The 21,828-nt window shown below is 38.1% G+C and overlaps 1 protein-coding gene across 2 annotated transcripts; it reads right to left on the reverse strand.

The window, feature by feature from the left end:
- Positions 1-593: 593 nt before the first annotated feature.
- LOC143298808 (ribonucleoside-diphosphate reductase large subunit-like) lies at positions 594-17,378 on the reverse strand. 2 transcript variants are annotated; one of them, XM_076611785.1, is made up of 20 exons: positions 17,153-17,378; positions 15,698-15,786; positions 15,024-15,201; positions 14,356-14,456; positions 13,741-13,800; positions 13,294-13,333; positions 12,664-12,740; positions 12,055-12,140; positions 11,119-11,260; positions 10,258-10,341; positions 9,371-9,612; positions 8,661-8,862; positions 7,066-7,218; positions 6,018-6,239; positions 5,498-5,574; positions 4,867-5,002; positions 4,404-4,499; positions 3,658-3,846; positions 2,636-2,770; positions 594-1,800 (listed from the first exon to the last, which is right to left on the reverse strand). In XM_076611785.1, the coding sequence occupies exons 1-20, from the start codon at positions 17,169-17,171 to the stop codon at positions 1,642-1,644; spliced, it is 2,487 nt and encodes an 828-aa protein (XP_076467900.1). In that variant the 5' UTR covers positions 17,172-17,378; the 3' UTR covers positions 594-1,641. The 2 variants fall into 2 exon arrangements, with proteins under 2 accessions (XP_076467900.1, XP_076467899.1); XM_076611784.1 differs by having other exon boundaries at positions 594-1,803; positions 17,153-17,307.
- Positions 17,379-21,828: the final 4,450 nt, after the last annotated feature.

A 21,828-nucleotide genomic window follows, 5' to 3' on the forward strand; every position in this document is an offset into this window, starting at 1 on the left:
GTTTATTAATGTTGGCATCTTGGCACATACCCAAATATATATGTAGAGGGATAAAGTGACAAAGAGAGAGTAATAAAGATGCACATACTATAACAACTGTTCTCATTTTGCCAGTTAATTAATTTCGGCTTCTTGCAAATACCCACATATAAATAAGATATAATGTACAAAATATTGCAGAAAGTATTGCAATACATATGATGCATCCTGTTCAGTTTCATAACAAACTGATAAGTAAAAATTTCAGTTTTACGCAATAAAAGCAAAATCTCTATTAATTCACCTTTTATGAAGGACAAATCAAGTCATCTCAACACTAAAATTCAGATACTCAGCCAGGGGCTTGGGTAAGTCTGAAGTACTCATTATTACTTACAAAAATGGTATTGATCCATCAGAATTTAAAAAAATGTAATGACATCAGTTATGATACAAATAAAGATATATATATATATATAGTGTGTGGGGGGGGGGTGGGGGGGGAGTGTGAGTAAGAGAAAGATGGGTATTTGTGGCAAGGTTGATGTTTTGAAAGCATGTTCCACCGGTTCAGTTAGATTCATATCCATATTAAATGTTAACAAAAAAAAGCATGTCAACCAGATCAATATTAACAACAAAAAAAGAAAAGAAAAAAAGTGTGGAAGGTCTTTTAGTTGTGGAAAGTGCTTCCTTGAAGCAGTGTTGCTCTTTGATCCACAGTGTTGCTCTTTGCTCCATGGCCTCAATTCCTGCATCTTTGACAGGCAAGCAGTGCAGAAATCAAAATGTAAGGGATTCAGATCAAAACTTGTTTCTGCCATGTGACACTTTCCATCCCTTTCTTTATAAAGAATTACAAAATAAAAATAAACTGACCCAAACCAATTGCAAGCAAAGACAGACCTTGTGCAAAAGAGAAATGCTCTGCTCCAACTCTGCAGGAATTGTTGAAAGGTTATGACAGAAATTACAATATATGTGGCTAAATAAATGGTCATATTACTGTATTTCCAATGATTATACAAGCAACAGGAAAATAAAATAAAACTACAATCAGTTCTGAAGCTTATCTGATGTACAATAAATTCAAACCCCAGTTACCAACCACATTCTCTCTCCATTCTTTATCCACAACATAAAACAAACTTTTTTTCAAAAGAAAGGGCAATGCCACAACCTTCCCCAACTATGGATTTAAAGCTGGCATTACACAGACATGAATTTGAGCCCAGGCAGATCAATCAGCTTCCATATTTCACACACCCAGATGTTTGGGAAACAGTGAACATCTGAGTTTTCTACAGCAAATGTCAACCACAAACTGTTCATTTCCAAGATCACCTGAACAATTACAAGGAGTCTTTTCCAAACATCCACTGCAATCAAATGTCTTTTAAGTTTTTATAATGAACAGACTGCTAGAATACACAGAACCATGCAATCATTCGTGCAGAACCTGCTTCCGTTAATTAACCAAGACCGTCCAACTTTTGTTAATCGAGTTTAACTACCATCTTTCCAGTTTCTTGGCCCTTGCCTGCATCTCGCCACAGATGCCAGGGCTGTGTTCATCAGGACAAGTCCAACTCGGCAGAGGTGTCAGGCTCGTGTTCAGTCAGTACCTTAGCACCTCCACCACAGATGTGAAGAACATGCTTCTTAGGACCCACACATGAGGCATTCCTCCTTGTTCTTGAGGGAGCACATCAGTACAGCCATGTTCTGTTTGTCTTTCTCCTCTTGCTGCTGTTGTCTCTCCTCCTCGCTCTGTGCCTGCCCGTTGTCATTGCCACCCTGGGTCTCCCTATCTCCTCCAGGCTGCTGAAATATAGAACTGAATAATGCAGTCTTAACCAACATGCCTTCACCAGTTTTACGAAAAAAACAACAACAAAAAAAAACCACAAAAAAACAATGGCTCAAAGAGGTGCTAACATACACTTGAAATTTAAGCAGCATGTCACTCAGTGACAGCCAGTGTAAGAAAAACAAGTCGTCTACCAAGCTTTTGTTTCTCAGTCTAAGTATAGGAATCTGCGTCTTCTTTCTTTCTTTTCACTGGGTTTGCAATGTTAACTCCAGTGTATGATTCAAAAGGAAAATCCAAAGACTTTGTAAGCATCAGTCTTTATGCCAGGTTTGCCAATACTGACATACAATCCCAGAAAAAAGTGGTAATTATAGTAATAAAATCCAGCTGCACAGCACCCTTTCTAAATGCACGTGAAAGAAAAAGTCACAAATCATATGATCCACTCATGATCACTTTCTGTCCCTCCACTCCCCTGTACCAATCCCTCTCTCTCATACCTTATACATACAAAATGAGTTGGCTGGAGGTGATGCAGAAAAGACAAAGAGTGCTTACAGACAGATTTTGACAAGAACATTTAGAGAATAGCAGAAGGCAGAGATCTTTAAAAAATTACATTCAACATGAGCTTATGAGAGATGAACATAGATTAACTGTAAGTTCCATCATGGAAAATTCATTATTTTTTTTTCTAATATCACTACAACCAAAATGTAAAGTTAAAGACTACAGCAGAATTTTCTGTTTATCCTTTTTTCTTCAAATTTTAATTGTAATTTGTGTCAATGAGTAAACAAAAAGTATAAACAAAAATGGGACTATCATGGACATGCTGCTTACTCTCTCTTTGCCAGTCTGTATGGACATTTTCTCAGTTTCCTGCGTAGCTTGGGCCAGCTTCTGCTTGTCAATGGTGAACTGGATGGCACTGGCAGCTGCCTTGGTGCGAAGGTAGTACATGCCGGTCTTCAGCCCCTGTTTCAACAAATGAACATAAAAAAAAAGTCAGAAATGTATTGGTTAACACACATACAGAGATGCCAAACTCTGAACTTTGTTTTTTTTTAAGGAACAAATTGGAAATGTTTTAAGAACTTTTTTTCTTTTTGTAACAAAAATACCCAAATCCTTAGTTGCACATCTGCAAGCATCTCAAAGGGAAATGTGGGATGGTATAGCTCTGAATTAATAGAAATTCTACGTCAAGAACGAGATGTTCTACTTTTATGTGTGTATAAAAACCGTTTTCTGCTGTGTGTACAGGTCACAGAGTAAACACAGTGACTGAAAAAGATAATTTAATATAGGATTGTAGAGTGGCCAAGAAAAAAAACAAGAACAAAAAAAAAAACCATGTACTGTAAAACTGTGCTCAAAATATAAGCTGGTGTTTGTGATGCCTGCCTGAACCTTTTGCAAAACAGAGCTCAGCACTTGTCTTCCATATATCACTCACATTTTAGTAAAAGCCAGTTAATAACTTCTATGCAATTGTGCAGTTCTCGTTAAGAGATGACAAAAAACAGACACCTGATCCTCAGTGAAATGTAATCAGTGTACCACGAATTAAAATGGCAGTCAAGGTGTACATGATTTTGCCTGAATAAAAGCAATAAATCATCGTGATGGAGAAGTCTAAATGAACAGGTGGTAACTTCATCCTGACCCCTGAGCTCAAAGTTTTCTCAGTAAGGCAACAGCCCTTTCACTGATGAGCATATTTTCTGAGCAGTAGTCAAGTTAATGAGAGAGGTAAAAAAGTAATATTAAATTTAGAAACAAAAAACCCAAAACACACACACACACACACATATATATATATATATATATATATATATAGGAGTAGCCAAATCCCAACTAACCGATTTCCAGGCGAAGAAATGCATGCTGGACAGTTTGCCGTAGTTGGGCTGCGCAATGTGGATGTTGAGCGACTGGCTCTGGTCGATGAAGGCGCCACGGTCAGCAGCCATCTTGATGATCACCCTCTGGGAGATCTCCCACGTAGTTTTGTACAGGGCTTTCAGGTCATCTGGAATGCCTTTGATATTCTGTAAGTGAATGAAGGTGACTTCATTTTCAATGACACTCCGCACAAAATGAATTCTCATCCCCTGCCCCGTCTCAAAGTACATTTTTTTGCTGACTGTCTCAATTGTGTTGAAGCTATAAGCTTTGTGCTTCAACAGCAAATAGCCAAAGCCAATCGTTATTTCACTTTACGTTCACATCTGTTGAAGTTTATAATTATTCTCATATTTGTGACTTTCTCAATTTGGATACATAACAAAAACTGTACTCTTGCTGAGAGCATAACAAGACCAAATGAAGGCAAGGTGAGATGAAATTGTTTCAATTGTTCACATACATCACTCCCAGTCTTCACTGCACATACTTGACCTGCTACAGAGAGAGCAAACATTATTCATGAATCAAATCCCTTATTTTTATGTTGACAAGCAGTGTGCATAAATGCTGATGGGAGTCTAGTTTTTGGTTTCCTAAATATAAAATTGCAATGTTATGAAACAAAACACACACACAAAAAAAGGGTGGGTGGGATGGGGTGGAGTAGTTTCATTTTTTACACAATACAACAGGGCAATACCTGGATGGATCCACCCTCAGCAATGAGCAGGGTCTTCATGTGGTCATTCCACAGGCCCAGGTCTGTCAGGTCTTTCAACAGGTGGTGATTCACAACCTGTCAATGAAACAGAGAAGCTTCAGAAACTGTCCTTTACCTTTACTATGGCAGCAACTTTGACACAACAAGACAAATGCTTGGAGCAGTGGCAATGATGAAGGAAAAAGGAAAGTGGTGGTGGGGTGGGGGAGGGTGTACAGAGTAAAGGTAGGGAGGGTGTAGGCGAGAGAGAGAGAGAGAGAGAGAGAGAGAGAGAGAGAGAGAGGAATTATGCTGAAACAGTCAGACAGATAGTAAGATACAGAGAAAACAAGGGAGGGAGAGTGACAGAGAGAGAGGGGGTAGAGAGACAGAGACAGAGTGAGAGAGAGACACAGGAAAAGAAAAAGGGACAGACAAGAATCATACATGGATGCAGTCTCACCTGGAATTCCCCAGACAGCACACGCCTGGTGTAGATGTTAGAGGTGTAGGCTTCTATTGATTCATTGTTGCCCAAAATCTGTGCTGTGGAAGCAGTGGGCATGGGAGCCACAAGCAGACTGTTCCGCACTCCATGCCTGAGAAGTTCATTTTCAGGGAGTCAGACAACTGACAGTAAAAACAAACACAGAAACAAAACAAAAAAACCAGCTCACCTGCAGCGTTATACTCTTCACCTACTATTGTATCAAAGCACATAAAATCTAGTTTTCAAACACTACAAAACAAGAAGAAAGAGAGGGTCTTTGGGTGGTGCGGGAAAGAGGATGATGATGATAGACAAGGTATGAATGAAAAAGTTTGCAGATAATCTTAAATGTTTTGTTTGTTTGTAGTTACTGAGTTAACTCATTGCAATTACTGTCTTATTTCTTCAAACTTCAAAAGCAGTATTATTTTTGTTTAAATGTATGACAGGTTTGCATCATCAATTCAGCCTATAACTTACGCTTTTCAGCTAACAGTGTGGTATCTATGTTGCAACATATTACTCAATATTTATTTTTGTGTACAAGATCAGTGAACCCAGTAACAATAAAATCATAAAACTTAAGTAAATTCAATGAACTTACTTCGCAATCTTAGCTCTGAGTGTTGTCCAGTCCAGGTCTGTGTATGGTTTGACATCCCACATGTCAAACTGCAGAATCTGTTTGGAGAAAAAAAAAAAAAAAAAAAAAAAAAAAATATATATATACACACACACGCAAATGCATTAACTGATTTAAGTTATCAACATTTCTCCGTTGTTTCAGCATGTTTTAAGATCACATAAATCAATAATATGGATAAACATGAAAAACACAAGTTTGAATGCTAAAAGATCAGGTCTGGAAGGTGGCTGAAATCCATTTTATGCCAAGGGCAACAACATTCAAACGATGTGTAAATTTAGTATTTCAAATGTGTGTAAATGTTTCATGCTTAATAATAATATGCTGCTAAAGGACACTTTTCAATGTTAAATGGACAATTGAAGTTGAATCTTGTATTGCCTTTCACAAAAAAAGAAAAAAAAAAGTAGAAAATAAGTAAAAAAAAACAGATTTAAAAAAAAAAAAAAAGATGGAATGATAGACAAAATGTCTATACCCCTTGGCTGACAGGAGACCCTTCGTACGTCTCGTAGGGACCGTCCCTCTCCGCCAGCTCACAGCTGGCCTCAAGAGCAGCAAAGTACAGGTGCTCAAAGATCTCCTTGTTCAGCTGCTGTGCCTCCTCGCTGTCGAAGGGGTAGCGCATCAGAATGAAGGCATCCGCCAGGCCCTGCACTCCCAGCCCGATCGGCCTGTGCCGCATGTTGGATCGCCGAGCCTGAAGATATCAGGACCAGCATAAGACCCAGGTGACTTTGTGTGTGTGTGTGTGTGTGTGTGTGTGTGTGTGTGTGTGTGTGTGTTTGTGTTGTGTGGTGTGTGTTGTGTGTTTGTGTGTGTGTGTGTGTTGTGTGTTTATTTTTCTCTTGTACAGGACAGGGAAACTATAGTGTATAAACTTTGTCAATATAAGCTGTAAATGCTTTAAACTAGGGAGAAGAAAAAAAAAAAGCAATTTTCTATTCAACTCCCGTAAATAGCTTAGAATATGTGTTAAGAATCAGGAAGCTGTATTACTTCGATCCCTGTTGAGTCACATAAGATAAGACACAAAATGTTTCAGAACCTAATTGCCTACTCATACCAGCAAACACTGAGGTGGTTGTCCATGAATGTGTAAAAATGTAATTGTGTGTGAGTGTGTGTGTGTAAAAATGAAAGAAAACAACAAAAAATTGTCATTTAGTCCAGTAAGGTTACACCATTCTGTGTAGACCTGTCAATCAGATCTCTGTATATTTTTGGTAATACTTCCCAGTTGTTCAGTTTTATCAAATGGTTTGGCATTTACAAAATCATTTCTTGATTAATGCTTCCAGCAGTCTTTTCAACAACTGTAAGATTTTTGCATAAAAAGTAGTCACGATAAACAACAAAATAAGACAGAACCAAAAAAAAAAGAAAAAAAAAAGAAAAAAAGAAACAAAAAACAAATGAAATGAAAAATACAAATTTAAATCCCCCCTCCCCAATCAAAACAAACCCAAACAACAAAATCCCACATCAACAAGATCGAAAAGAAAAGAAAAAGGAGTAATAATCACCTCCTCCACAGGGTAGAAGTTGATGTCGATGATCTTGTTGAGATTGCGCACCATCACTTTGATCACTTCGCGGAATTTCACAAAGTCAAACTGCCTCTTCTTTTCATCTACATACATGTTGAGAGCAATGGACGCCAAGTTGCACACAGCCACCTGTCAAATCACAGTTAACATGTATGTAGGACAACCACAAGCCAACCTGGGGTGAACAGGGAGACAGGGATTCTCTAAATCAGTAACTGCAATCACTGAACTGTTCTCAGATCTTTTTTTTTTTTCCAACGTTCCAACACAAAAAAAATTGCGATGGCTCTGGCAGTTATAAGGATTGCAAATAAGTGGCTCTGACAGTTAAGAGTTCTATGATTTCTTAGCCGTTCAACAGTCAAAGGGAAACAACTGTTCTAAATGTTTGTGCCTAGGCAATCTTCTGTCAATTTGACCTATATTTCTCAGTATTTGTCTCAAAATAAAAAGTGACAGGATCAGTTTGTAATTGCTGTTATCAAACAGTATAAAAAAAAAAGAAGAATGAAATTCTATTTAGCTAAGGATGGGCAGTCTATAAGTTTTCAATGACTTTGGGACTGAAATTATCATCCTACCTGTGCAAACTAATTGTGTATGAGAAAAAGAGATGGGGGTGAGTGGGAACCCATCTTCCCCAATGACACTTTGGGAAATATCTCTTGAGTTTTATTCAAAGACACATATATACTTTAATATGAAACTAAAGAATGCAAACCAACAAAAAAAAACAAAAAAATAACAACAAAAAACCCACACAAAAAACCCACACACACCGTAACATACCAGCATTGGTATTTTACCCCGTCACTAACCATGTTGAGACGAACTGAAGCTTTTTAAAAAAAAATAATAATTTTTTTTTTTTAAACCTTTTTTAAAAAACAGATTTCTGGCTGCTGATGCCATCCAACACATACTAATCACAGACTGAGAATGACAGACCTCCAAAAGTCTGTAAGCGATTCTTCTCAGTACAGTTGGGTCTCAATGATGTAAGAGTAATTTCTGGTGAAAAGCCCATTACAAAACAAACCGCAAGAGGCACCAGCTATATTGTGGAACAGAATGTGAATAAGTCACACAGGACTGTAACAGCCATTCTGATATTATCTTCATACCCGTTGTCATTTTAAAATTATTAGGATATTGATATAATCTTTCACTCAAACCACTTCAGATGCAAATGGGATGTATAAAAATTAACAAGTGAAATTTGAGTTAAGATAATCTTATAGAATTGTGGTAATTAAAATCACAGGACTGTAACAGCCACTCTGATGTATCTTCCTACCCATTGTGATTTTAATATTTTAGATATTAATATAATCTTTCACTCAAACTACTTCAGATGCAAATGGGATGTATGAAAATGCAACCTCAAGTTAAAACATAATATAGAACTGTGAAAATTAATATTTTTTGCTCCCACCAAGAGAAAAGGAGAGAGACAGCAAGTGCAGTATCCAGTGCAAACCCAAAGGAATATCAATTCTGGATATCACAGAACACTTAAGACAGACAGTATGGCAAGACTACGACAGAAACTTATCAGAACAAAAATGTACCTCATCTTTGCTGCTGTACTCCACAATCTCTGTGCACAGGTTGCTGCACTTTATGGTGCCCAGGTTCTTCTGGTTGGACTTGCGATTGCAGGCATCTTTGTACAGCATGTAGGGAGTTCCTGTTTCAGTCTGCGACTCAATGATGGCGTACCACAGTGTCTGGGCTTTGATGGTCTTGCGTCCCTTGCCTGCCTTCTCATACCTGTCATGAGGTGTGTTTTTCTCTTATGCTTATGGATGTACATTTAATTCTATGGACATTTTCTCTGCGAGACAGTAACTATTCCAAACAAAGTGAATGATTTGTTGCAGAGTACATCGTTCCTCATTCAGTTCCAGTATTTTGAAGCAGGTATTTTGTGTGGGTATGTTTTTGTTGTGTGATTTTTTTTTTTTTTTTTTGGTGATATTTGTGTTGAGTTGTATATTGTGTGTGTGATCATGTTCAAAGATTAAAAACTGAAAACCAGCTTTTCAAGAATAGCCCTATTGTTCTTATCATCTTAACATTTATTACAGAAATAACTGTGCACCACTTTTTGACAGACAACAAACTCTTGGATGATTGAACACAAAGGAATGATCCAGAAAAGCAATTCATAAACCCCCTTTTTTTAGAGTAAACTATATAAAAGAAAAAAAGAAAAAGAAAAAAAAGAAAAAAAAAAAAGCCTCGGTGAAAACGGACGTGTTATCCACATTCAACTCACTTGATGTAGAGCTCTTCAAACTCCTCGCCCCACGTGTCACCCAGGCCGCGACACTCGTTGGGGCACATCAGCGTCCAGTCCCCGTTCTCCTCCACTCTCTTCATGAACAGGTCCGGAATCCACATAGCGTAAAACAGGTCCCGAGCACGTGTCTCCTCCTTCCCAGTGTTTTTCTTCAGGTCCAGGAAGTCGAAGATGTCTGCGTGCCATGGTTCCAGGTAGATGGCAAAAGCGCCAGGTCTCTGTTCAGCATCAAAGAACTGAACCATTTCTCTGAGTATACAAGCAAGAGGAAAGACTGTGACCCATGGAGAGCACAAGAAACAAGTACAAACCTGCAGCCACATGGAATGTACATAAACTAACTGCCCTGGTTAAGTGGTTACCACATGGAATGTATGTTAACCAGCTGTTCTAAGTGGTTATCATCACTAAGACAGACCGGAGGACACAGGTTTGAACCCATTTTAGGCCCATGACCAGATCCCTCCCAGAGATGTATGCTAATCTAAATTCATCAATCATTTGGTCTTTGTTGCTGCAACTCATCAAAGTTTAAACTGCTGGTGATCTTCAAAATTGTTCTGCATGTAAATCAATGCTGGTACCTCAATAACTTGTGACTTCAATGTCCCCAAACCAAAAAAATATTGTTTCTGTGATGATAATTTATTATGACAACTGTTTTATTTGTAGTCTGGCACCACTATGCAGGTGGAAACTGGTATCACTCACACATACAAAACAACACCACTCTTGTATACTAAATGTTCTTTCTTCACTACTGAACTTTTAATGAAAAAGTACCCCCCCCCCCCCCCACACACACAATTTCTGAATTATGAAGAGCATGCAGGTGCACATCGATACAAAAACCAAAGCCATACCTTATTCCCACCCTGATCCACGTAGCGTGCAGTGTTGTTGTACACGCGCAGCATAGGGATCAGTCCATTGGACACACCATTGGTCTTCACAAACACAAAAAAAGAAAAAAAAAGTCAGTGATGATAAATATATATATCATTTATTCATATGAATATGCTATGGAAAAAAAAAAACCCACCTAAAAACTGAGTGGCTGAATCTTTTTTCCCCATTTGACAAGGATGGGGTGGTTTTTCTTAAGAAATAGATGGATATTGGTGGAGACATGCCCATCCTAATTTTCTGCTTCCACTAACTAGTTCCAGACCAAAATCATTAAAATCAGGAACACAGCACAGTTTACGGTAACTTGTGCCTAAATATGTGTACACAGCACTGTTGTGACTAAAGTTTGATGAATCAACTCACCAATACAAGACAACTCCACAAGTAATGGGGGTCTGGGGGTGGAGAGACAAGGTTTTCTTCTTTTGTTTTTTTCTGTCAAGGATGTCATGCAGATCAGTATTTCACGAATAAAGTCTGTATACAGCTCATCCCCTCCCCCCAATCCCCATTATATATGGAACATGAAACTATTCTAAAGTAAACAATGAATGAGTTTTCTTGTCCATAAAACCTAGCTCAATATAAAAAAAAAAAAATTGTTAGGAATTACCCATAAGAAACAGGATGACTAACGCGTCTGTCCCATACTATTCTATCAGCCCTAATCACAACCATCACCACTTCCTGAACAACATAACCCCTAATGATACAGAACATAGAAACAGTACCACCAGCATACCTATTCCTTGTTTGTTTGTTTTTTTGTTTGTATTGTGGTTCTGTCACCACAAACATCATTATACTTTCCTTACCCCAGCAATGTAACTGCCAGTGGCACGGATGCAGTGAACATTCAGACCAATGCCCCCAGCACTCTTGGACACCAGGGCACATTGCTTGAGGGTGTCGTAGATCCCCTCAATACTGTCTGAGTGCATGGTCAGCAGGAAGCAGCTGAAAGCAGAAAGCAGATTTGTCAGTACGTAATAAATTTTTTGTTCTTGTTTTTAGTCTGAGTGTTCAGGGTTACAATAGGCTAGGAACTTTCAGCAAAGACCATCAAGTTTCCAAGTTCAAAATTCTGTGACTTTTCTAAAATTTTACCATGCCATCAGCAGACATTTTGATGACCGGAAATGAACTGTTTTCCTCACAAAATGTAGTTCTGTTATCAAGATGGCAAACTGTGAGGATAAAACTTACAAATATGATTTACATGTCCCAAGTGGAGCTGTCAGAAAGACAATAACAAAGCCATTACATATCTTTTGTCTTGGTTTAGCACCACAAATGCACTTAACTGGTATTGTCCTCAAAGTATCTTGGGTGATACCTTACAAGTGCACATATATACTTAGTAAGTTACACTATACAGTTGTTGATGGTCCAAATTATTCTAACAAATTCAAATGTTCAACTTCATTCTTCAATTAATCCAAGTATTTGTTGTTTTTGTAGACTGTTTTCATAACTATTCTTAATTCCAAGACTTTCTATAAAATTGACTTCAATTTTCCATGACTGTCCTGTCCTGGCATAAGAAAGAATGTCATCCAAAAACATATAAAGACCAAAAACAGAGATAAAACATTTCTAAAAGTTTCTTTTCAAGGGGGCTTTCTTGGTACTTTTACACTATTTACAGGGACTATGAATTCACTACTACGATGGCCGTAAAAGGCAATGGGACTTTTAACCCTTTAACACCCCACCCTTCCAATCCTCAGTCCACCTTCAGACTTTCCTACCTTGACAGCTGAGGACGGCAGGTTCCGGCGTTGAACAGGGTTGGAGAGGCATGAGTGAACCACTTTCCTGACATCAGGTTGTAGGTCTGAAAGTCAACAATCCACAACCAGCTGCATTATGTTGTGTAGAGGTGTGTTTTCCACTGCCAGAATGCTTCTACAGAACAATTCTTTCCTACAGAACAGATCTATCATGTACAATAACATCCTTGCATTGTGTTGCATACCATGCTGGTAATGTGAATTTAATACTTGTACTTTTGTTTATACAACTACAGGAATATACATTTTCTTTTCATAGTAGAAAAAATAATGCTTAGTGTGATCAAAATAAAGCACACAAATTTGATTTTCCTGAATGGCAAATGTCAAGAGATTAGTGAAGTAGCATGGAGAATTATGTTTGCTGTCTTTAGAAATGTGCATCAGACTGAGAGATGACATTCATGAAGTGTTACTGTTAAGAGACAGAAAAATACTGAGGGAGAAACTCCATCCCTAATCCCAATGCTCTTTTTTCTCACAGCCCTACTGTACAAATATTTCACAAATTCAGTAACATAACCCAAACTATCATTTCATGGGGGAAAAAAAAAATCTCATTCTGACCTCTATCACAGCAGGGATGTCTTCACCATGGATACCAACAGACACTCTCATCAACATGTGCTGGGGTCGTTCCACCACTGTCAGAAAAAGAATGCAATTAGTGTCAAGCATCATGGATGTTAATTATTTTGTGTAAAAAACAAAACAAACAAAAAAAAAATGTTGACAAAAGGACTCTGTAACTTTTCTCAAGTTACCAGATTATTTACTGTTTTGTTTTGCTCCATTGTGCATGTGTTGGTACCACAATCTGACTGAAGATGGTAACGAAACAGTGCCATATTAACATCCTAAAGTTTCAATCACAAGACTGAAATCCATCTATTTCCAAGTTACATGGTTACTATGTTTTTTTCAAAACTTTTTTTTTTGTGGGTTTTACATGACACAACGCACACAAGTCAGACATTTTCACTTTCCAGGCTAGTTTCTTAAGGCTGACACTGACAGCTATGAGCATATATCCACAAAATTTTTTTTAAATCAAGTATAGGTAACAAACTGTATTACTCTTGAAAAAAAAATTGTCTTCCATTGGATATACCCTCTTTATCCAATACAATGAATGTTCACAATATATTCAAACAAATTGTCATCATTTGGTCACTGCATACTGAATACAAATATTACCTTTTCCATCAATTTTCAAAAGATAGGATCTCTCCAGTGTCTGAAACCAAAAACGTAATAGCATTCATTATAGCACTATACATAAGGGGATAAGCATATTTATATCCAAACGTGCACACACAAGAATAAAGAAAAAAAGGCATCGCTCACAGTGACATGCGAACATGAAGGCATCTTTACTTTCATTATGTGTTAACACAAGGTACAATATCATCACTGTTGTATTTAAATTTCCGGTGGATAATGAATAAATCATCTTAAAATTAATGGGAAAAACATTTTTTTCTTTCTAAAGCTGTTTTTTGCAAAGTCAAAGAAGGAAATACTGATCAAGAGACAAGGAAAAATAAAACAATTATGCATGTGTCCTGTCTAATTTATAATAAAGGTCAAATATATAATCTATGAACTTGCGCACACACTCACACTGGAGAGGGAAGCACATACCTTGAATCCAAAATAGTTGTAATTGTAATCTCTGTCGTAGACAATGGCAGAGTTCAAACGCTAAAAGAAGACACAAAAAACATAACAAATAAGTACATGCTGGAATGAAACAATACCAAATTTTTTTTTGGATAAAATTTATCTTGAAACCAGATTTTTCATTTCATTTAGAATGACACTGATGTGAAATGTTTTATGATAGAAAAAAGAATAAGCTTGAACGGATATAAATGATTTATATAAAAATTAAAATGATATAAAGGAAACTGATTCAGATAAATGTAGTCTTCAGCTCATTTACTGAATTAAGAATAACTACTTTCTTTACAGTTTCATAACAATCTGAAGGACTAAAAAAATTATCATTATCACAATATCAGGAATCATTTCATCTTTGATACACTTGTACAGCTTCTGTTAGTGAAATTGGATACACACACACACACACAAGCTCTCACTTGAGAGGAATAACTAGATATGCTTTGGACAATAAAATTGTCCTGCTCATTTAACAAATTGAGAATAACCACTTTCTTTACACCATTAGTTTAAAAACATTTTGAAGCTATTACATCTGCATAATACAGCTTCTGCCTGTGAAATCGTATATCTTACTGCTTCGTGTTTCATGATGATGTCAAAAGTTTCCTTTGAGATCATAGGGGATGATAGGCCAGTTTTGGGGTTGATCCAGTTGTAAAGATCAGTCATCACATCTGTTACAGAAAAGTAAAAAATAGTCAATTCAAAGATATATATGTAAGTACAGGCATAGCTGTTGTCACATCTGCTACACTAGTCTAAATACAAAATACACCAGACAGTCAATTCAAACATCAGATCTATGAATGTCTGCTACACTAGTCTAAATACAAAAATACATCAGTCAATTCAAACATCAGATCTATGAATGTGTCCAGGTAAGGCACAGCTCCAGGTAGGTGGCAGAACAGTTAAGACGCCAAGTCTGCCAATACAGACTGAGGGAATGGGTTCAAATCTTACTCTTGCCCTTTCTCCCAAGTTTGAATAGGAAATCAAACTGAGCATCTAGTAGCACTAATGAGATGAAAAACTGAGGTCCTGTGTTCAGCACGCATTTCAGACAATATAAGTAATTGTATACAACATCTTGCCAATCAGTACTTACAGGACACTGAGACTCCTAAAAGTCAGATATACAATTTGAATGGTTTATTGCAAATATTGACAAGAAATGGGGTATTCAGGGTTTTAAAATTTAAGGCATTTACGCTAGCTTTTAAAAAAAAAGTAATACTGACCACTGAAAACTTTCTTTGTTTCTTTGTGCAGGTTTGAGACAGCGATGCGAGCAGCCAGGACAGCATAGTCAGGATGTTTGGTGGTCATGGTGGCAGCTGTTTCAGCAGCAAGATTGTCTAGCTCCACAGTGGTCACACCCGGATACAGACCACTGATCACTTTCATTGTGATGGCTGGCTACAAAAGACAAGGCCAATAGCATGTTCATTATATGCAGTGATAAAAAGCTGTTTACCAACTACCCAATATAAAACAATATTGAAAACGTTTTTGTGTTTTGTTTTAAATATTCATCATACTGATCATACCCTGATCTGTTATAACTATTGTTATGAAAAAAGAAATTCCAAGGCTTCAACTGACTAACAATAGTAAGTTATACTTTTCTGAGAGAGAGAAAAAAAAACAACCTCAAAATTGTGAATATCAGTTTGTTTTTGCAACACTAAGTATGTAGACAGAAAAAAACATCTAACAAAGTAAGTATGCAAATTAGGACTAAAAATGTGAAGCTAGGCTCTTTAACATGAACACTTGTGTAACAAAACTGGAGAAATGTTCCATTTATTGAACACAACTTTCATAATATAAAAAAAAAAAAAAAAAAAAGGGGGGGGGGGGGGGGAAGGAAAGTTTCAACTAACACTAGACCAGAAAAAAGCAATTCACTCACTGGTTGAACAAACTCTTTATGAAGTCCATAGCACAGCTTTTCAATCCTGGATGTAATCTTATCGAAGTGAACATCCTCGTTACGGCCGTCTGCAACAAGTTAAAATGAGAAAAAAATGTTGCAGTGACTGAATGATGAAAACATAGCAGTTCTAAACCACTGTGATTAAAACAATGAACACACCCAACATAAACTTTGACAGTGATCTTCATTGTGTCCCACCCCTTTTCAATTCTTTTAAGAGCTAGACAAAGTTTGCGAAGACATAGCTATATTACAAATTTGTAAATTAATTCAATGTAACAGATTCAATCCCTCCCTTGCTTTCTATTCATTTGGCATAAAAATAACAATAATGATCTCAGGCTTTGTTTCACTTCTACTGAAAAACTTTTAAATCTCTTCTAAATTATCTAAAATAACAAGGTTAAGCAAAGTTTCCAGTTCCACTCTTATTGTCTCACTTTTTACTCATCAAAACTTAAAAAAAAAAATATTTGAGACTCCCAAATAGTGTATGATTCAATTTAAATAAAGTTGGTGAAGGTTTTAGTTGAAGTGAAAGTACATTTCATGATGTTGGTGCAGGTTTTAGTTGAAATGAAAGTACATTCCATAATATATATATATTATATATATACATATATTGTTACTTGATCAATTGATGGTCAAGTAATGAGTATGTAACTAAATTTACAATCTTTGGTCAGAAAATGCAAAATTGTTTTTCTATGAATGATGGGAGGGGGGTGGGTGGGTGGGGTTGAAGTAGAAATCCAGATGCTAAGACAATACTATCATAATTTCTAATATATCAGTCTTTGTCCCTCTAGAGAAAACATGAAAATTAAATCGATATATTATCAACCATTACTGGTCATAGACTGTACAGTTAAGTTTTAACGAATGCTATCGCATTTCCTAAACTGGAAGTGGAACTGTTTGGCGCCTTATATGCGCACCCTACTTTCAAACTCTGTAGCGTGACAAATTGACAAATGTGTCACATTAATACACCAACAAACTCAGCTACCAGTCGAATGTACAGCTGCTACTATTAACCATTTCCAAATGACTTCAGCCGAATTCCAACAGATGATGATTTATAAGATCTGGGCAGTCGGATTACTTAACAAAGCAACCACTTTCTTTTCTGTCATATGCTGCCCAGTGCAAATAAAAATTACACCCATTTAAAAGACTTTATTTTCTGTTCTCATTTGTGTTACTAATTACTTCTCCGTTCTGTGTGTAACCTTTTTCTTATTTCGTTTTACAACAGATGCTTCACCACAGAATAAGTTTATCAAAAATGGTGTGCAATACATGCACATCAGCACATATAATCTAAGTCCCAATGTGTCAAAAAAGAAAGAAAAAAAATCACCAATTTCTAAATCGTCTTGCCAAGGCATATGTATCGGATCAATCAGTGAAATAATGAAGCTTACTAACCTCTCTTTCGCACAAACATGGTGAAAATCTGAGGTAGTTTTTCAGATAACTGTGATCAAGAACGTTGTTTGACGAAACACGAAGGCAGTCTGCGTTTGATCGACAGAAAATCCGCGCTGTATCTGGCGCCAAATTTCACACGCATGCGTACAGCGTGAAAATATTGAAATGTGGATACAGAGGCGGTTGTAAACTTATTTGTTAATTTCTCGTAAAAAGTGTGCATGTGTTCCAATGATAACACGAATTGTAAAAAGATTAATTTGATTCGTCTGAGTTTTGCTTTTATAAAATGAAGAAGCAGATCGCATGAGTTTTTACTGTGAAAATACCTCAGGTACAAACTCCAAACCGTTAATATATCCAATCATGTTTCTTCCCGCCGGTCGTCTGCTTCAGTTGGTTGTTTTCGATTTGTCGAGGTCAAGTCAACATGCCCACGCGGTGAAGTCACAAAGATCAAGGTGACAACACAGTGACCTGACATATAGGGTGGAAAGTTTTTACGCGGACGAACACAAAAAGAGAGAAACCCCTGCAGAATCGCATTATATTGGACGCTTCTCACCGCGTTCAGATTTGATTTTTCAAAAACATACTGTAAATCAATCTTTACGTTCGGCGCTATAATCTTTGCTGGCAGTTTGGATCACGACCATTGTGTGTTTGTGTGTTTAGAGACCTGTCAAAAGGCAGAAAATAGCATGCTGTGTCTCCGTCGTTGATGTTGACAATCATGAATGAATGTTGATTAAGATGTCTTCTCGTTCTGATGTACACGAAACGTGCACACGTACTGCACATGAATTACATATAGTTGAACTGTGTGCATTACCACTTCCCTTACATGCATTCAACATTGGCCGAACTGCGTGTTTACGTACAATTTATTTTTAGTGACTCGAAGGAAATTTCTCTGAGGTCGTATGCAAATAAGGGGCCACAACGGTTTCACGACCAGCGAGGGGCCATACATTTTGATCCAGTTGTTTACATCACTTGTTTTTTATGTCCCAAATAATTTTTTCCCCAAAAAACTCAAGCAAATGAGTTGTGTTTAAAGCAAAGGAAATGCTGATGATTTGTCGATGTTTGCTGACTATGTGATTATTATAATTTTTTTTTTTAATTATTTAAATCGAAAACTGCACAGCAGCCAACGATGCGCGCTCTTTTTGTCATATAACCATGGACTTAGAATACTAAAAGAGTGTGACACACCATCTAGTTCTGGCCTTTCAGTGTTTATTCTGATGTGTTTATTCAGTGTTAAAATCATCACATTTACCGGGAATACAATATCATAAACAACTGTCCCAAACGTTGGCAAACCCTACAACTATCATATCAATCCGCCAGATTTGCTAACAGTTGTGACCTCTTTTTAGCATATGACCCGGTCAGGTCATGACCCAGCTGCCCCTTCCCCGGCGGACTGAAATAACACACAGCTCAGCGGAAAATGCGTGCTGAAAATAGAGCTTATAGAGTGGGCACAAAATACGAAACCGGACATGATGAAATCTTAAAAGAAGAAGAAAAGTGATTGCTGTTGTTTCAAGTTTCAGTCTCTCTCATTTTCTGACTCTATCTTTGAGTAACAAGTTATATTTGAATTTTCGAATCACTATCGCTCCATAATAATAATAATAATAATAATGGATACTTATATAGCACACTATCCAGAAATCTGCTCTAGGTGCTTTACAAAAACGCTTTTGATAACATAAAACATTATATCTATGTTACATACACACACCAAAATGTGACCACACACACACACGCGCACGCACGCACACACACACACACACACACACACACACACACACACACTGCATACATACATTTTAACATACATGTGTATCTAACAGCTACCCTAACACATACGCACACATAGGCAGGCACAAACTTACATAGACACACGCACACACAATACACATTCATATACATGCATGTAGTTGTGGACCTGCCACAATTGAACTTATTGCTGAGGGAAAAGGTGAGTTTTGAGACGAGATTTAAAAGATGCGAGGGAATCAGAATGACAGAGGTTATCAGGGAGCTTGTTCCACGTCTTTGGCGATTGAAAAGAAAATGATCTGTGTCCATAGGTCTTACTTCTGACGTGAGGTATCCTGAGAAGTCGAGTATCAGAGGAAGAACGGAGCTGGCGAGACGGGGTATAGATATGGATGAGTTCAGAAAGATATTTGGGGCCAGATCCGTTGACTGCAGAAAAGGTCAGAGTGGATAGCTTATAGTCTATTCGATCAGAAACAGGCAACCAGTGGAGAGACTGAAGGAGAGGAGAAACATGGTCAAATTTAGAAGCTCTGCAAATGAGTCTGGCAGCGTTATTCTGAATTCTTTGGAGTCTGTCTAACAGGTATTTGGGAAGGCCGGCCAAAAGAGAGTTGCAGTAATCCAATCTTGAGAGAACCAGAGAGCATACAAGTGTCTTGGTTGCATCGGTTGAGAGATAGTGGCGGATAGAGCTGATTCTACGCAGTTCCATCTGTGTGTGTGTGTGTGTGTGTATTGCAAATTCAATCATTCCAGTCGTGCCCACTCCCATCCCTCTTCATCTCCTTTTAACTCTCCCTCACCGTTTTTTTGTTTGTTTGTTTTTTTTTTTTTTTTTTTTTTTTTATGGGGGGCGGGGGGGGGGGGGGGGGGGTGTTCGTCGAAGCCCAACAATGATTATTCTCATGTGCTGATCAGTGTGTGTGTGACTTTTCTTATCCCGGCGTGTGTGCCAATTCATGTTCTTTTTCCTTCCTGTTCGTTTTATTACTGAAGATAGAGCAACTCACTCACAATGAAGTCAGAAACATCAGAAATGAACAAGATCGGGTTTTTCGTTTTGTTTTGCTGCCTCAACTGTCCGTGGGTGGCCCCAGAAGCGGTAATGATTTCCTATGACGTAAAGGCTGACGTAAACGTTCGCTGGCTGTCGCTTTTGACTACACACGGAAGCTCATGTGGGTCGTCCACGACCCATACCTTTAAAGAGACAAAAACCTGTATATTCCTCCAAAGCTTGTGTGGGTCGTGCACGACCCATACTTTGTAAAGAGACAAAAACCTGTATATTCCTCTAAACCGGCTTATAACAAAATATAGAAAAGGAAAACATATCGTAACAACTGATTACACACACATGCGCTCCGGCGCACACGCACACACAGACTCACACAAACACATGCTCACGCATTCACACACACGCAGACACACACACGGCACGCACACACACACACACACACACACACACACAACTGATCACACACACAAACGCATAACACCACATGCACATATATACAAACCCTACTTATGCACACAGAGATAGATATATAGAGAGAGACAGACAGCGAGACACCGAGAGAGACAGAGACAGAGACGACTCAGCATCCTATCATGACGCACAATCACACAGGTGCATGCTATTAGAGAAAGGGATGGAAGGGGGTTGTAGCTGAAGACAGGCGAAAGGGACGGGGTGGGGGTGGCGGAAGGGGAGCGGGGGGGGGGGGGGGGGGGGGGGGGATTGGGATCATGTGCTTGCTGCACTACACGACTTATTGTGGGTTCAGCTGTTTTATCTTGTCAGTGGGTTTTTTTTTTACAGTCGTTCCCCCACCTTCCTGAATTGGTGGAAAGTGGATCGGGTCGGGCCGACACCCGGCGGTTCTGTCTCCCTCTTTCTCTTGGGATCATGTGCTTGCTGCACTACACGACTTATTGTGGGTTCAGCTGTTTTATCTTGTCAGTGGGTTTTTTTTACAGTCGTTCCCCAACCTTCCTGAATGGGTGGAAAGTGGATCGGGTCGGGCCGACACCCGGCGGTTCTGTCTGTCTCCCTCTTTCTCTCTCTCTCTCTCTCTCTCTCTCTCTCTCTGATCACGTTTCAGGATACATTTCGGGCAACCCGCACACACATATGGTAAGCAAACAGTTCGGTCCGGCAGTGGGCGCTGTGAATGAGTGAGTAGATGTCATGGTAGAAAACAGTATTTTGAGTTTTGTTGCACTGTTACTTATGGGTCTGCCTTCCTCCCGAAATACATTGCAACAAATAAAACCATCTCCGTGGAACAAATGTGTCACAGTATAGTTGAGAGAGAGAGAGAGAGAGAGTCAAGTCAAGTCAGGTTGAGTTAAATCTTTTACTCCAAAAAGTGAGACATATGGGGGTAAAATAGCGTGACAAATGATAGTAGCCTGGTGACATACAATTAGCCTACACAACGCAATAAGTTGTATTATGTGCATTTGAAGTAAAAAGAACAAAACGAACAATGTTTTTAATAACACGGACCCACTGACCTCCGCTTAGGTGGTTAGGATGCTTGACTTTCGGATGGGTAAAAAACCGAGTCCCCTCGGCAATAAGAAATGTGCTTCAGTGCAAAATTATGTCGAAAAATCCACTTTGATAGCATTGCGAATGCAGGTGCAGACAAGAAAATATGGCGCTGCACAGGCTTTGGAAAAAAATCAAAAACACACAAAATCTGCTTGACGGAAAAGTAGTTTTTCTTCAACTTATATTGTACAGTGAAACGAGGTTCAGTATATGTTAAAAAAACAAAACAAAACAAAAACAAAAACAAAAAACAAGTACCAATTCATCCTTTTTAGACTGAAATCAGCTTCATCTTAAGCTTCATTCAACATAT

The sequence above is a fragment of the Babylonia areolata genome, chromosome 24 (genome assembly GCF_041734735.1).
Source record: "Babylonia areolata isolate BAREFJ2019XMU chromosome 24, ASM4173473v1, whole genome shotgun sequence".
Lineage (NCBI taxonomy): Eukaryota > Metazoa > Mollusca > Gastropoda > Neogastropoda > Buccinidae > Babylonia > Babylonia areolata.

Coding starts and splice junctions, on each gene's coding strand:
- LOC143298808 (XM_076611784.1), bottom strand. Junction 14,457..15,023: donor AACAAAGAAAGTTTTCAGTG/GTCAGTATTACT, acceptor TTTCTGTAACAG/ATGTGATGACTGATCTTTAC. Junction 12,141..12,663: donor ACATCCCTGCTGTGATAGAG/GTCAGAATGAGA, acceptor GTTGACTTTCAG/ACCTACAACCTGATGTCAGG.